This window comes from Antechinus flavipes, chromosome 3, assembly GCF_016432865.1.
Source record: "Antechinus flavipes isolate AdamAnt ecotype Samford, QLD, Australia chromosome 3, AdamAnt_v2, whole genome shotgun sequence".
Taxonomy (NCBI): Eukaryota; Metazoa; Chordata; class Mammalia; order Dasyuromorphia; family Dasyuridae; genus Antechinus; species Antechinus flavipes.
In genome coordinates, this window is record NC_067400.1 from 83721115 (window position 1) to 83738721 (window position 17607).

The 17607-nt window shown below is 36.7% G+C and overlaps 1 protein-coding gene across 2 annotated transcripts in view; it reads left to right on the forward strand.

The window, feature by feature from the left end:
• Window positions 1-210: 210 nt before the first annotated feature.
• The window catches only part of TMEM237 (transmembrane protein 237), a 31270-nt gene continuing 13873 nt past the window's right edge, over window positions 211-17607 (forward strand). The window contains exons 1-6 of one of the 2 annotated variants that reach the window (XM_051983780.1): window positions 211-440; window positions 4829-4860; window positions 10944-10954; window positions 11526-11582; window positions 12721-12855; window positions 14490-14610. In XM_051983780.1, coding sequence (XP_051839740.1) covers window positions 399-440; window positions 4829-4860; window positions 10944-10954; window positions 11526-11582; window positions 12721-12855; window positions 14490-14610 — 398 coding nt within the window. In that variant the 5' untranslated portion in view covers window positions 211-398. Of the gene's footprint in view, window positions 441-936; window positions 1084-4828; window positions 4861-10943; window positions 10955-11525; window positions 11583-12720; window positions 12856-14489; window positions 14611-17607 lie in introns of those variants that run through there. The other variant, XM_051983781.1, reaches the window with a different exon arrangement.

Below are 17607 nucleotides of genomic sequence, written 5' to 3' on the forward strand. Positions count from 1 at the left end.
TTAGACAAACACCCAGGGGCGCTTGCACCGATACACACAGGGCAGGGCACACTCGTGCACGCACACACACCCCCTCCCCCCACTGACACACGTACACAGATTTACATAGGCACACAAGGCCGGGCACACACACTGCATCCTTTGGGGCAGGCTGGCGGGAAGGAGGAAAGCGGCCTCCCAAAGGGGAGGGGTCTAAACACGCCCCGAGCCGCCGCCCAGGGAGTGTCAGCCCTTTGCTCCCACCCGGCGGGTCCCCTCTCTGGTGCTCGCGCACCCCCTTCCTCCCCGCGCCCGGTCCCCCGGGAAGGAGCTCGGCACTGCTTGGTGGGGTTCGGGACCGAGGCGGGGGCTCGGGGCGGGCGGCGGCGGTTACTAAGGAGGTTCTCCGGGGGCGCGGCATGAGGCCGGCATCCGGGCCCCCGCAGGAGGGACCCAGCCCGGTGAGCCGTAGCAGAGGGGGCTGGGGCTGGGTTGAAGGGTTGGATAAACGAGGCCGCCGTCCCAGGGGAGCTGCATGGCTGCAGAGGGAAAGAAGGGAGCGAGGATCCTCCCTTGCCTCGCAGGGGACGGATGGGGGGGCTCGATCTCGGGAGGTTGGGGGGAGGGTGGCTGGGTGCAAGCGTGCGTTGCCATGACAATGCCCCGCCCTCTCCGACAGCAGCCCGTTTGAGTCTTCCTTCCCCACCTCCCTGTCAAGCCTCCCTTGATCTTCATGTCCACCAAGCTCCCTCCTAGACGACCACAGTCTGCCTTTGACGAGACCGTCATTTTGACCCCTTAGCTTCCTTCTCTCTCCTCCTCCCGCTGCAGAGCCACCCCGCTCTCTCAGTCCCACGAGCCAGGCTGGCGGGGCAGGACCCAGCCTAAACGCGTGGGCTTGGCCACGTGACGCGATGACGCACGGCGCGTCTACCCTCTCCGCCCACGTGTTAAGCCGCCGGTGGGCGGAGCTAGGGCTCGGTTCCTGCCCTCCGGGCTGGCGCTGCCCGGGGCGGGCAGTGCGGGCAGTGCGGACGGCCCCAGGCTTGCGGTGGCGGTGTCCCTCCGAGGCGGGCTTTAGATGGAATGGGAAAGAAACCGGTGGTAAGCTTCCCTTGCTGGCTTGTTTTCCTTTGTTTTGCATACTGTGATTTGGGGAGGCGCGTCAAGGGAGCTGGTGCTGGCTTTGTTTGGTGAAAGGGCTTCCAAGGGAGATTCTTGTAATCCATCCTCTGACACAGTTATGCTTTTAATCCTGGGAAGGATTCTTGTTTTGTAACAACTCCTTTACTTACGTCACTCGGGCCATTTCCTTTCAATGCTGCTATCATCTTTGGATCAATAATTTTTGAATTTTGTTTTTATGACCAACTGTCCTCATTTTCTATTAGTATTTCTGTTAGTAAATGTATTAACTAATTTGTTAAAACAGAGGACAAAGTTTAGGAGAAAAGTTGTCTTTTTGATATACGCTGCACTGAATATTAAAGAAAAGAATGGCTAAGATTTTAATTGGAAAGATCTATGATTTCATTGGTGGAAGGAGAGTCCTATTAGAAAGCCATCTCTACTGATGCAGCTTGGTGCATTTTCTTAAAGTCTTAGAACAGTGGTGTACGTAGTAAAGTGTGCACACACCAGGGGGCATGTGAGATATTCCACTGGAGTGCTAAGAAAATATTAAGTCAGTAAGCATTTACTAAGTGTCTACTATGTATCAAGCATTTACTAAATGCCTACTATGTATCAAGCATTTACTAAGGGCCTACTATGTATCAAGCATTTACTAAATGCCTACTATGTATCAAGCATTTACTAAGGCCTACTATGTATCAAGCATTTACTAAATGCCTACTATGTATCAAGCATTTACTAAGGGCCTACTATGTATCAAGCATTTACTAAATGCCTACTATGTATCAAGCATTTACTAAGGGCCTACTATGTATCAAGCATTTACTAAATGCCTACTATGTATCAAGCATTTACTAAGGGCCTACTATGTATCAAGCATTTACTAAGTGCCTACTATGTATCAAGCATTTATTTAGGGTTTTCTATGCATCTGACACTTTGTTAAGTGCTGGGAATATAAAAAAATGGAAAAACAATCCCTGCCTTTAAAGAGCAAACATTCGAATATTCCAGGATGGCTGTGCTGGATGGTCAGCCATTTGAGTTCCTTTCCAAGCAAGAAGGTGGCGTATGTGTATGAGAATAAATCATTCTTCACTCAGTCCTTCAGCCTCCTTGCCTCTACCTTCGTGACCCACTTTTGTAAGGAGCAGGCACCTCTCCGTAGCCTTAGCTCAGCATTCCAGTCCCTTGCAGCCTGCCCAGATTCTTTTCCCTCCTTACCTCCAAAAGAACCATAAAGGCTTACTCTAAACTTGAAGGATCTGCAGCAAGGAGAAATTAAGAGGGTAAGGCACAGCCAAGGTAACGGTATTATAAATGGAAGCAAATACATCAGCATCGATAGGCTAGCAAGATTTGAAAGTCAGTGGGGGGATGGCTGCTGCCCATGGGCTTGGAGCTTACATAGACAAGCACAGAATAGTGGAAACAGCATTCCTCCTTTGGAGAACCCTTTCATTGCCCCCAACCCCTCAAGACAGCTTGAAAGAAAATGAAGAAGGCCATTTATAAGCAGGAAACCAAAGCCTACTTAGGCATCTTGCCATATGTCCTTCTTCCTTTTCCCCATCTAGAACAATCACCTCCTCCTCTAGATCTGGAACCTTACCCCCAGAGACCATGCCTCTCTCACTTCTGGACTTGAAGGAAGATAGACATTTAGCAGCCAGATTACAACAAGAATAACAACTCTTTGAACAATTGGTAGGTGGGACTGGAAAATGAATATCATGGTTTAGCAGTTTTAGTAAGCAGTTATGCCCTTACGGTCATAATTCAGACCTGGAGGGCATGAGAGGTCATCTGGTCATTTAGTCTCTAGCTCTTAAGCTATGGTTGTGAACCACATATGGAATCTCTTAATTGAATGTGGAGGTTGTGAAATTATTATTTATTATCAGTAAACATTTAATTTGTATACCTATTCAAAATACCTATATATCCATAGTCATATAAAAATTTCTCTGGTGAAAAGGGATCACTAGTGGAAAAGTCTATTCTAGTCTATTTCTTATCCCCTGTTTTATAGGTAGGTAACCTTAGAGAAATTAAATGATTTACATGTGGTCACACAGCTAATAAGAATCAGAGGAGTATTTGCACCCGGGTCTTCTTAACCAGCCCTCTATCCAATCTATCATACTTCCATTTGGGTTTATGGATTTTTGAGGTGTCTTTCAGCTATGACTACCATTAAAACTTGGTATTGGAAGAAAACTGAACTTAGAATCAGACCTTCTAATCACTGTATCACAAAGTGGCAAACCAACATTTTCCAAAAAAAAAATGAAGTTCTTTGAATTATATTGCTCTCATTGAATAAAATTTTAAAAATCATAGTTGTATATAATGAAAGCAAAAGTTTTTTTGTATTATTAATAAAATATTTTAAATTATTTTTGTTATCCCATTTTTTATATTTCATAATTTATTAAGGTATTAGTAAAGTACCATGTACTTATAAATTTACAAATATATATTTGGAAAGGGTGTCCCCTCAACTTTTTAATAGGGACACATGAACAAGAAAATTAGGAGACCACTCTCTTAGTTGCCTGAGACACTGAGAGTGTTTAAGTGGCATGCCTAGGATGATACAGCCATTGTTCAATTGTTCAATCATATCTGACTCTTTGTGACTCCCATAGACTTGTCCATAGACTCTTAGCTTAGATGTTGAAGTGTTTAACCATTTCCTTCTCCACTGTGTCCCGATTTTACAGAAGGGGAACTGAAAGTCCTTCCTAATTCTGAGTCCATGTCTCTATCCGCTATTCCTTACCAACTCTTAGACAAAATATACAGATTTGTATTTATTTTTAATCTTGTACTACTTATATCAAAGAGTTATCGTTTATTTTAATTGTATGGTTCTCCTTACCTCCAAAATCCTCTGATGTACTACCATTATGTGATGTTATCCAATGGAGTGAAAAATCTCACGGGTCTACCATACTAAAAAGGCTTTGAATCCAATGATAGACTGATGTCTGCTGATCTGTCCAAAGGTGATGAGTGTCAGGGTCCAGCACTTCTCAGAGATCATCTACAAAGTCACAAAGGCATTCTAGTCCATATAATTAATAGATATAATGCCCTGATGAGATATAGATGCTTAAAATATTAAAGTATTTATTTATTATTGCTGTCAAGTATGATTGCAACTTTACTTATGCATAGAAAATATTTAGTCTTAAGATTTTTACATGGTTGGACAAATTTAGTGTATTTGTTAGGTTTCCATTCCCTTTCAAAACTCCTAGAAACCAAATTTCTCGGAATATAGGCAATTGGGGTTAAGTGAATTGGCCAAGCTCACACAGCTAGTAAGTGTTAAGTGTCTCAGGCCGCATTCAAATGAATGCAGATCCTCCCAATTCCAGGGCTGGTGTTCTATTATTGTACCATCTAGCTGCCCTAGGCCTATTATATTTTCAATCAAGTTGATAACAAGCTTTTTTTTTTTTTTCCTGAGGCAATTGAGGTTAAGTGACTTGCCCAGGATCACATAGCTAGGACGGCGTTAATTGTCTGAGACCAGATATGAACTCAGATTCTCCTGACTTTAGGGCTGGTGCTTTATCTACTGCACCATCTAGCTGCCTCCCCCTCAACCCCCCCCCCTTTTTTTTTTTTAACAAAAATTGACCAGTGAAAAGAGAATAATTCAATTGTTTATTAAAAGCACTTTTTCTTCTTTTTTTTCCCCTAGCGTCCTCCAAGAGCTCTTCCACCAGTACCAAGGTAAAAAATAATTTTCTATCATGATTTTGTTAATAAGAAGGAGATATATGATATATTTAGTTTAAAATATATTAAGTACCTTTGAGAAGCTAGGCATACGAGGGTAAATTATAATATGTATTTTGAATTTTAATTCATTGGTTACATGTAGAATGTAAGCCCCTTGAGGGCATATACTATTTTTGTTTTTGTTCTTTTCTCCAAGATGTCTAATGTGGTACCTGGAACATAAAGTGCTATGTTTTAAAAATTCCCGTTGCACTGAATACTTTTTAGATGTGAAATTGAATATTCGCTAAGGACAAAGTAATTTGACAAAAAAGGTAGCATAATTTTGAAAACTCAAAAAAAAAGTGCTAAGTTTTTTAAAGTTGAAAATTATAGCGTATTAATGCAAAGAAAGTATAATAGTTATAAAATATGAAGTCTAGTTTAATTAAATCAGTTAGCTAAGACATATTTTGAGTATGACATCTGGAACATCATAGATTTTTATGTAAGTATTTTAATTGAATTCATATATTCATTGCTTTGGTTTTCCATCAGTAAATGCATTAGAAGCATTGCAGTAAATGTAAAATGAATACATTAAGAATCCTTCAGTAGTGTCCTATAAGAATGTCTGACAATTTGGCAGTAAGGACCAAGGGAGATAATATAGATGAATGCAGAACTCATCAATCAACTCTGTACTAGGAATATAATTCAAATGACATCTCAGTGGTCCAGGAGCAGCAAGGTGTCAACATAGTGCACAGAGCACTGAGCCTAAACTTAGGAAGACCTGAATTCAAATTTTACCTCAAACATTGACTAGCTGTGTGACTTTGACCTTAGTCATTTAACCTTTCTCTACCTCAGTTTTCCCACTTTTAAAATGGAGATAATAATAGCACCTACCTGATAGGGTTGTTATAAAGATAAAATGAGATAATATTTGGAAAGAAATTGGGATACTGTCTGGCAGTTAGTTAAGCAGTTAGTTAAGCAGTTAGTGCCTACTACCTTGGCAAGAATAATAGACTCTTAATTTTTGTTCTCTTCTGCTCCCTCCAAATTTTCAACACTGGGTTGGTAGCATTATTTTTCATTTTTAAAACATACTACATAATATAGTATAGAATGATATCATAAAAACATTACTCTCAAAATTAGCTCCTATTACTATGTGCTGTTAAATTTTCTTTCTGAAAAGTTTTTTTTTTTTAAATCAAGGAATTAGCTATTTTTAAAGTAACAGTGAATCCTTATTCATTATGATGGCAAAGAGTCTGCTATGCCTTTGTGGGAAGAGGGCCAAGAGGGAGACAAGTATAATAACCTATATTTGAGGTGCTGAGTCCATGATCTAAAGTGATGACAGTGAAAATGACTGAATTAAAAAGATATTTTGGAAGAAAATCATGAGAATGTAGCACAATAGATTTAGAGATGAATGGGACTCAGAAGTCATCCAGGCCAACTCACTTATTTTATAGATGAGAAGACTGAGGGATGGGGTGACATGAACTTGACTAAAGTCACATGGAATGAAATAAATGACCATTATTGATTGAATTGTAAGAAAGAATTGGAGATGATTTCAAGATTCTGAATATAGAAGATTGATAGTACCACTTAATAGAAATGGATGGTGAGAAGAGGAGCCAGTTTGAAAAAAGATGATGACTTTGTTTATATGTGTTAAGTTTAAAAGAGGTCATCCAAATAGACATATCCTGTAAGTAGGATGGAAAATAGGCCCGAAATTAATGCTAGATATCAGAGCTAGATGTAGATTTGTGAGTCATGAAAGTAGATGAATTTTAGTGAGAATATAGTCAACAACTAAGCTTTTGAGAGATGGATTCATTTAGAGGACAGATAGAGGGAGCACCATACATGAAAAAGTAGTGGTTCTCACCTATTTAACCAATCATCCTAGACTTAAGATATTAATTTACAGTAGAGCACTAGGATGGGCAAAGCTTTACCCCCAAAGGCATTTTAATTTTTTAATTTTTAACTACCCTGGATCAAAATTCTGAAGTCCTTCCTGACCTTTGCCTTCTTCTTTTACGTGTATCGCATCTAGTCTTTTACCAAGTTCTGTAAAAGTTCTTCCTTTGGAAGTATCTTTTGAATTTATTGCTTCCTTACTATTCCTATTAGTTCAGGTCTTTGCTACTTCATGTCCTTATTAATATTATAATCTCCTAACTAGGCCAATTTCTTTTATATACTGCTACCCACCTACTCTTCCTACACACTATTTTGTATATGTTATTCTTTTTCTCAGAAACTTTCAGTGGCTATAGGATAAATTCTGAATTCCTTAACCTGGAATTTAAATTTAGAATCCACAATTTAGTAACGTATTTATTTTTCCAACTTAACTCCAGTACATGAAATCTGTGCTGCAATCAAACTAACCTCATTGTTTCCTGAACATACTGAACTTATTCCTTCTTCCATGTCTTTATTCATGCTGTCTTTCCTGCTAGGAATGCCTTCTCCGACTTGGGAAACTATTCAAAACTCCCAGCTCCACCTCTTCTCCTTCTTACTTGTGGAGATTCTCTTTTGCGTATGAACTGGTTTGACTTTTATTGTCCTTTCCACCTATTGGGCATTTATCATGTGCTCTCTTGTGTTGCTGCATATAGGTATATGTATTACATATGTCCTATTCTCCCCAATCAGATTTAATCCTTTGAATTCAGTAGATCATGTCTTAAACTCCTTTGAATGTTCAGCACCCATTACAACATTCTACAAATAGGAGATACTCTTGTTATTATGAAAACTTCTGTAAGGACTGTGAACTCTTTTTTCCAGCTTTGATTTCTACATACATGTTCATCCCTCTTGTAATAATTCTAATTTTCAAGTAAGCTTCGTGAAGGTGTTATTTCCTGTTGACACCCTGTGAATGCTTGTCTATAATAATGAATGCAGGAGTGAATGAGCAAGCATTTATTAAGTTATTATGGTGTGAAAACATGACAGTTTCTCTTCTCAAGGAGGTTATGTTCTAATAGGGAAGATAACATAGGATAATGAACCAAAATTTGAATTCACAAGAAAATAAGTAACATTTTTAGTTTTTACAATGAGACCTCTTAAGAACTGCCTTACAGAAAGTATAATTCTCATTATTGACTATATTTCACAGTAATAACTGACTGTCTAAAACAAAAGAAGAGGCTCAGGGTCAAGATAGATGAGGCAATGAAAATATATTTAAAAAGGATACATGGGGGGGAGTAGCATAGGTTTTGCTAGCACATTCTCTAAATTACAGTACTTTATTTATAGTATAGCTTAAACTCTGATGAAAAGTTTGTGTGTATTTTTTTTTTAAGCTGAACATGACTAGTGAAGTCCTGATATGTTTTGTTTACTTAACTAATTCTGGCGAAGCCTAACCTATTTTCTAATCCATGTCAACTGAAATAAAAGTTTTAAATTCATTTTATTACCAGCCAGTCGGTTTGTATAAACTACAAGGCCATTTGCCATCATTCTTGCTAAAAATTCTTTTTGAATAATGGTGTAATTTTTTATTTTTAATATTTCTTTTTAAATTTTGAGCTCCAAATTCTTCCCATCTTTGCCCCATCCATTGAGAACATATTCTTGGGAGTTTTCACTTTGAGATTTCTTTCAGGAAATAATTGGTGGATTCTTTCAGCTTCTGTTTTCCCCTCTGGATCAAGATATCAAAACAGTTTTCCATGATAATTTCTTGAAATGATGTTTATCTTCTTTCTTTGATCATAGTCTTAATATAGTCTAGCAATTCTTCTTTTTGCACTAATAGTAATATTTTTTCCAATTACATGTAAAGATAGGCCAAATTTTTCTTCCTCTTTTCTTTCCTTCCATCCTCTCCACCAAAACAGCAAGATTATATATGTACAGTTATGTTTAACATATTTCCATAGTTGTTATGGAAAGAAGACTCAGAATGAAAGGGGAAAATCATGAGGGAAAAATAAAGCAAAGTGAAAATAGTATGCTTCAATCTGCATTCAGATTCCAAAGTTCTTTTTTCTGGATATAAATAATATTTTCCATCTCTAGTCTAATAATTCTACAATTTTCTTTCCTACATCTATTTTCCATGTCAGTTGTTCTTCCAATGAGATATTTCACATTTTCTTTTATTCTTTTCAGTCTTTTGACTTTGTTTTATTGTTTCTTGCTGATTTGTGGCATCATTAGCTTCCATTTATCCAATTATTAAATTTTTAAAGAATTCTTTTCTTAAGTGAGTTTTTGCAACCTTTATAACATTTGAAAAATTCTGCTTTCCAAGGAATTTTTTCTCTTCAGTGAATTTTTGGCCTATTTACCAAGCTTTTGATTCTCTTTCCATAATTTTTTGCATTATTCTCATTCCTCTTCCACTCCCAATTTTTCCTAGCATTCTTATCTCTCTAACTGTTCCAGAAATTCTTGTTCAGTTTGAGTTCAATTAGCATTTTATTTTAAGGCTTTGCTTGTAGCTGTTTTCACATTGATGTTTTCTGCTGAATTCTTATCTTGATCTTCCTTGACACCATAGTAGTTTTTCATGGTCAAGTTATTTTTTTGTTGCTTGCCCATTTTTCAGCCTATTTCTTGACTTTGAACTTTATGTTAAAGTTGGGCTTTGTTCATCTTGGGGTGATGAGGTACTGTCTCAAGGTACAGACTTTTTTGTGTGCTGCTGTTTTCTTTCTTTTTTTTAATATTTTATTTTATTTTATAATAACTTTATATTGACAGAACCCATGCCAGGATAATTTTTTACAACATTATCCCTTGCACTCACTTCTGTTCTGATTTTTCCCCTCCCTGCACCCCCTCCCCTAGATGGCAAGCAGTCCTATATATGTTAGATATGTTGCAGTATATCCTAGATACAATATATGTTTGCAGAACCGAACAGTTCTCTTGTTGTACAGGGAGAATTGGATTCAGAAGGTAAAAATAACCTGGGAAGAAAAACAAAAATGCAAATAGTTCACATTCATTTCCCAGTGTTCTTTCTTTGGGTGTAGCTGCTTCTGTCCATCATTTATCAATTGAAACTGAATTAGGTCTCTTTGTCAAGGAAATCCACTTCCATCAGAATACATCCTCATACAATATCATTGTCGAAGTGTATAATGATCTCCTGGTTCTGCTCATTTCACTTAGCATCAGTTCGTGTAAGTCTCTCCAAGCCTCTCTGTATTCATCCTGCTGGTCATTTCTTACAGAACAATAATATTCCATAACATTCATATACCACAATTTACCCAGTCATTCTCCAATTGATGGGCATCCATTCAATTTCCAGTTTCTATGTGTGCTGCTGTTTTCAAACCTAGTTCTGAGATTCTGCAGGTTTTGCTGCTTTTGAGTTAGTGTGATCCTGGGAGAGGTAGTGCTCTCTTGGTTTGTGCTTCTTTTGGCCCTGGAACTGTGACCAGTTCTCATGCTCTTTTATGGCCACAGACACTGGCATTCGTTTCTGCCTAGAACTACAACACAGAACTGTATATGGGCAATAGAGTTGCCATACAGTACCAGCTTCCACATCCAGTGCCAGCAAAAGATTCTCAGTAATCTCTCTCTGACGAGTTATCTAACTTCTTTATTGTCTCTAAGCTAAGAGCTTTCAAGAACTGCTGCTGGTGTTGCTGTTGTAGGCCTTTCAGGCCTCTCCAGACTGGCTCCTAATCTCGTGTCATAAACTAACCTTACCAATTTCCTAAGTTGTTTTGGGCTGGAAAAATGTCTTACCTAAACTTTTTGTTGGAGTAACATCTGATTTGAAGCATTATATTAAAGTTGTTTAGAGGGGAAAATTGAGAGAGTTCATCTGGGTTGCTGCTTGTACTCAATCACCCTGGCTCCTAATGATGTCACAATTTAACAGACTATCCCTAATTGCCATTGACATGTTATTTTATTTTCATTTTTAATAAAGTTTTAAGTCAATTTTTTATATGGATAATATTGACATCAGTGAATTTTAATAGATTCCAAACTAATGCCTTTTGTCTCTTTCCTTCATGTTTGTGTATTTGTTTTACCCTGGCTGATATAATGTAAAATGTTTGCTCCTGAAGTACACTCCAAGGTGAGTTTATTCATTATTAAAGTAAAGATTTCTCTCTGTAGCATTTTATGTTAATAATATAATGCCAAATTTCTAAATGTTTTTCTTAGACTCTAATGTGAATGGTGTCATTAATTAAGCATCACTAACTACATGCACCTTCCTTTCTTTCTACAAAATCCTTTCTTCCTAACATTCTCCCATCTCATCAGGATTAATGCCTTTATTTCATCATGAAACATTGGATATTATGCTACATATATTACATTAGAGATACATGCTTAAAATGACTTTTTCGCCATAGCCCTACCATCATGTAACTCTTGGTAGAGGACTATTATGGCTTGTAGCATCAAATAGAATTCCCACAATTTCTGCCCATCCCACATTAATTGTACTACAGACTGATCTTTTCCCTCATTCCATCACATTCATCCTTTCCTCCCCTAATGCTGTTTAGATTGTTGAAGAAAGTGGGAAAAGAATAAACCTTTCAATGTGAAAAATATTCTATTATTCTGGCTGTGAGAATTCTTTTTCACAGTTGACTTTTAGGTCAACTTCTTTATGGTTGTCATTTTTTGTTTTACAGATGACATTCCACTTAATCGTCCCAAAAAAAAGAAATCCAAAGCAAAAAATGCACTAGGTAAGAAGTTACTCTCTATCTAAAAGATATGCTAGAGCCAGTGGTGAAATTTTCTGTGTGAGGATTTACACTTTGGAAATCAACAACTGCCCCAGATTATGATTTATTATTTTGTTGATTGTCTAAACTTTAAAAATGTGATGGAAAAAAATGTTGATAATTCAAGTAAAAAGTTTGTCACCTGATTCCTCTTCACCAAGAGACTGTTGTTAACTTTTACTAGCACATTCCTGTTACATTAAACAAAGTAACTCCAGTTGACTCCAGCTAAATCAGTCAATCTCAAGTCATTAGGGATCAAAGTTAATTACAGGGCACAAAGCAAAACTGGATCAGACCAATGTGAGGATATAGGCTTTAAGATATCTGGCAAGGGACCAGGTCAAAGGTAAATTCAGTCTGGTGCAGACCCTTAAGACAAATACCAACAAAAAGGACAGAGGACTAAGAATATGACTCTTTGTGAATTTGCTTTCAATGAAAGCTTCTCTGAAGACTTATCTTTAGGAATCTCAAAGCCACCTTGTTGTAAAAGAATAAGTCTCTTTAGATTTAACAAAATTCCTTTGAAATAGAGGATCATCTTATTAATTCATAAATTATAGTTTTTCTATCTTAGATTTATATTTTTCAGTCAGATTTGGTTTTTATAGGGCATTTAAAACCTTAAAGAGTTTTATGAAGTCATAGTGTGAAGCAAGATAGATTGCTGTCCTTCTCATCTCCTCCACATTTCTACTTTCTTGGTCTGTTGGTCGTGACAGAAATGTCCATGGTTTAAAAACTGTTTACAATGTAGATGAAACTTGTCATTTAGTTTAATTATAATTTAAATATCTTCACTGTTTTTGCTATCCAATGTTTTTGAGAATAAATAGTCCATATCACTGAAGTCCTAAAAAAAATAGGCCTAAGGGCAAATCAAGAAGCAAATCTAATGAAAAACAGGAAAACAATTTTAAAATAATTGTAGGAATTATATCTCCTCTCTTTGGAGAGAGAAATTTAGAGTACAGAAATTCTTTTAGTCTTTTTATGTCCTTGGCTTATATAGAGATTAAGAAGGTGTTTTAGAACTTTCCTTGACATCTCCAAATTTAATATTTTCTATTTAAATTATCCTGTTTTTTTCCTGTAGGCAGTGCCTCTCCAGAAGGCATTGTTCAGGATATAGGCCATCAGACATCTGACAGCAGCGGACTGTTGACTCGTGAACCCCAGGAGCAAGATGCTCCAGGTCAGAGAAAACGCAAGAAGAAAAGATTACCTCCTGGTATGTGAGCCTTTTCTGAAAACAGAATAGAAGAACAGAAATATGATGAATTATCCCTAGTTAAAGTCAGAATAGAGTCACTTACATATGACACTAAAGGTGTGACTTTAAAATTCCCTTGCCCCAAAATACCCTCTCCATCTTCTTTTTGTGTGGGTACTTTCTCTCCTCTCTGACCTAAAATTCTCACCATTAGTCATTCCACTGGATTAAAGCAAACCCATTGTCTCTAGAAGAACACTTAAAAAATTTTCTGTTGTAAAACACAGTCATTTCTGGGTTTTTTCTTATAGTCCTTCAAATAATTGTCAAGGTAGTCTACTGAGAAGTGCTTTAGGCATTCTAAAATAGCCTTAATGTGTGTGTGTGTGTGTAATGTACCAGTCCATTTTACTAAAAGAATAAAAAATGTATTAAGAAAATATTTTCAATTTTACACAAAAAGGTAAGAATTTTTAAAAATTATGCATGATGGCATTTACATAGCATTTTAGTTTGCAAAGCACATTACAGTATTATCTCATTCAATAATAATACAAATAGGTACTTATATAGCTCTTACTGTGTGTGAAGCACTGTGCTTTATAATTGTCATCTCATTTCCTCCTTACAACACCCCTGACAGGTGAATGCTATTATTATCCCCACTTATATACCTGAGGAATCTGGACAAAGAAGGTTAGGTCACTTGCCCAATACCACATAGCTAGTATCTGAGGTCTGGAATTCAGGTCTTCTGATTCCAGGTCCAGAGCTCTATCTACTATGCTACCTAGCTGCTTCATGGAAGAGAGAAAAGCATTACAGGAGATGTGGAATGAGGACTTGGTGTTCTTAATGAATATATATTTCTTCCTCTATAGTGAAAAATAACTTGAGAAAATTATTTGGATAAAAAGAGAAACCTAAATATTGAATTGATTTTTATGTTTCTGTTGTAAGTAATTCAACATTTTATATTAAAAGTTAGAAACCTTATGAATTAATAGGATAAGTATCATCCTCGGTATTGGAAAACCTGGGCTCAAATGCCACCTGTCACGTACTGGCTATATGATTCTGGAAAAATTACTCTAATGACCCAAGTAATGTTCTAAGACAAGGAGTTGTTGTTCTGCATTGGTACGGACTTTTCTCCTCACAGGAAGTTCTGTTTACCAATGAAATCACAGTTTTAGATAAAAAAAAAAAATTAAAGTTAAAAAGTGTATGGTTCTTAAAGCATCAAAAATTTTCTTTTCCCTAATTAAGATTTATGGAATACTTTTTTATTATAGTTTTTGTCATTTATTTTTATTACAAAAATTTTTAATTTATTATTACCTGAAGTCTCAGATAATGTACAAAGCATCTTATTAAGTATTTAGCTATGTGCATAACACTGTGCTGAAAATATAAACATAAAATTAAGATAGGCCTTACTCTCAAGGAACTCACTTTCTAATGGGAGGTTTCAGATGGAAAGATTTCATAATCCTTAGAATGCAGCACAAAAGCAAACAATGATGCTATATAGGCAATATTTTAATATTTACTTATATACACATATACACATTACCTATCTGTATGTGTCATTTCTTATTTTAATAACAGTTTGAAGATTGCAAATTTATGTTGTTTTATTTTAATTTCAGAATCAGAGACATCTTTCACTCAAAAGACTACACCTAATCCATTTCCACTTCTAAATGAAAATGGCATGGATTTGGAACAAGCTGAGGAAGCTGTTACTCGAAAATCTCGAAAGAAAACAAAGTGAGAATTTATTTTGGTCTCTGAATGTACTCCATGAATACCTGATACTGTGTTCTGAACTCCCAAATTGTGGCATCTTATTGATCACTAACAAACTCACCTTTTTTTCTCCTACTCTAGGATAAGGGGATAGCAATAAAACCACCCCTGTATTACCCTTAGAGGAGGCAAACAATTTGAGAAAATGAATTCTTTAAATTTAAATTTAATTTTTATATGACACAATAACAAATTTAGCCAATAAGAATTTTCATAAAAACTAGACTCTCCGATTCCAAAACTTCTGCTACTCCATTTCCCCATTAATTCAAATAATTAATTTTCTTTGGAATTTTAGCATGTATTAGAACTCCCAAAGTGTGGTTTTTTTTAAAACAGATATAAAAAGTATACTTGGCCCTCTTTTAGCAGGCAGGGCTGACAACATCTCCTCTGGAGGGTTCTGAAGACTTGAGTCCTCACTAGCTTGTTTATTAGGGGATCAATGACTATCACCCTCATTCAATTTAACCATCTTCTGGTTTTTACAAAAGGATATATATAGTTCACAAATCCAGCCAGAAAGGGAAGAGAAAAATATGTAACTCAAGAATTTTTTTAAATCAACATTAACATTTTTTGTTTACATATAATTGAGAAAAATACAAATAAATGTTAAAAAAATATAGGAGGGGCAGCTAGGTGGCACAGTGGAGAGAGCACCAGCCCTGAAGTCAGAAGGATCTGAGTTCAAATTTGATCTCAGACACTTAACACTTCCTGGCTGTGTGACCCTGGGCAAGTCATTTAACCCCAATTGCCTTAGCAAAATATTTATTTATTCATTCATTTATCTATCTATCTATCTATTTAGTTATTTATAGCAACAGCAAATATACAAAGCTTTTCCCAATACTTCTAGACCACATTTTCCCCAATACTATCTTGGTTTTGGGGGAAGTTGGTTCAAAAATTAGCTCAGTTTCTACATATGATCAATCCCATCAAGTTCATGCCCAGATTCACCTTGGATGAATCCTTCTGTTGAGCTGAAAGCCTGAAGGTCACTCTTGAAAATCATTCATTGTGCCACTGCTGGCAACACACAGCCTTGCTTCCTTGCACACTCCCAAGCAGATTAGGGAACAAATAAAAAGGCTAAGGATTCAGACCTTTTTCCCTCAGAGAAGGAAAAGCCCCAGTGGCCTTTCCCTCACCAGTCGCCATCATGATGCCAGAGCACAGCCGAAGATAAGGAGGCTGAGTAATAAGCTGACAGCCTTTCTGAAAGCCCCAGAAGTCAAAGAACGTCTTCTTTACCACATGGCTAGTCGTTCAGAACTAGTTACCAAATTCCATGCAGCCTCCAGTCTCTCCTAGCTACTTCCCTTACACAGTTTCCCCAAGGCAGCTCCCTAAGATCCCCTGTGTGAAGAGATGCCTCCTGAGTAAGTCATTTTCAGTAATGTTCGACTCTTTGAGACCCCATTTGGGGTTTTCTTGGCACAAATACTGAAATGTTTACCATTTCCTTCTCTTAACTTACTTGAATAGGAGCAATTGAGGCAAATGGGATTAAATGACTTGTATAGGATCATGTAGCTACGAAGTATCTGAAGCCAGCCTTGAACTCACGAAGATTATCTTCCTGGCTTCAAGCCTAGCATTTTATCCACTATGTCACCTTGCTGAGCTAATTTATTCTTTAGCAGAGTATAATAATTTTTCTCAATTAGTAATATGGCAGAGTATATAGTAAGAGTCTTTTTTCATTGTTTTTTTTCCTATTTTAAGTTTTATCTATTAATAATAGCTCACAGTTACTTAGTAGTGGCAAAATGCTTCACATATGCTGTCTCAAAATACTGCTATAAAGCAAGAAATAATAATAAATGTTATAGATGAGAAAACAGAGAAAAGTTAAATTACTTGCTTGGAGTCACAAGCTAAGAGTGTATAAAGTAGCACTTGAGCTCAGTGCTTACTTTGTTTTCTATACTGATGCAGAATCATTATGTTGAAATGACCTTTGCCCCTTGATTTTGCAGATAAAACTGAATCCAAGAGAGTGACTGGGTCCAGTGTTATCCACCTACTGATTAGTAGGGTTTAGATTGGATCTCAGGACTTTTTACTTTCTAAGCTAGTGTTCTTTCTGTTACATCATACTGCTTTTCTTTTTTTTTTTTCTTTTTTCTTTTTTCTTTTTTCTTTTTTTTTTTTTTTTTGCTGAGGCAATTAGGGTTAAGTGACTTGCCCAGGATCACATAGCCAGGAAGTTTTTTAAGTGTCTGAGACCAGACATACTGCTTTTCTAAGTCAGTTTTTAGACTTAGTATCTTGCTTTAGTATTTTTTTACTATAATTCTTCCAGTAACATGTAAGTTATATTTATACTTAGCAAAAATATATTGAACATTCTAATCCCTTGTGTCAGTAAGTGCATTTCAATTTTCTGAGATGAATAATTTACCATTGTATTAGTCTGGTTCTGAATTCAGGAACAGATACAATATCATATCCAAACCTATAATGTGATTAAACGATTTATTAATAGCATTTAAATCACTGATGGAATCCTCACAAAAGAAGATATAGGAGTACATGTAATTCTATTTAATCACCACCCCTAGGTACTAAATCATGTGTTGATTTTGAGAAATGAAATTGTATATCCACTATAATTTATGAAATTGGCTTTATCCAGAGTCATAGACCATTAACCAATCAGGTTTGGTCTGACCTAAGTAAGCTCTGAAGTATTTATATCATATAGGCTGAGAGAGGCTAGAGCTTTTTATAGATACTTGAATTATGGCACTTTTGAATACACTAATCCTGAGAAGAGCAGAAAAGAATAAGTTGGTAGAGTTTCTCTGGGGTGCAATTGAGAACTCATTGGTCATTCTAGATGTTCCTTCTCCCAATCCTCCATCTACCCTCTGAGGGACCCAGAAGAAGGGCATTTGAGTCCTGGTTCTGTCACCTTGAGTAAATGATCTAATTTCTCTAAACCTT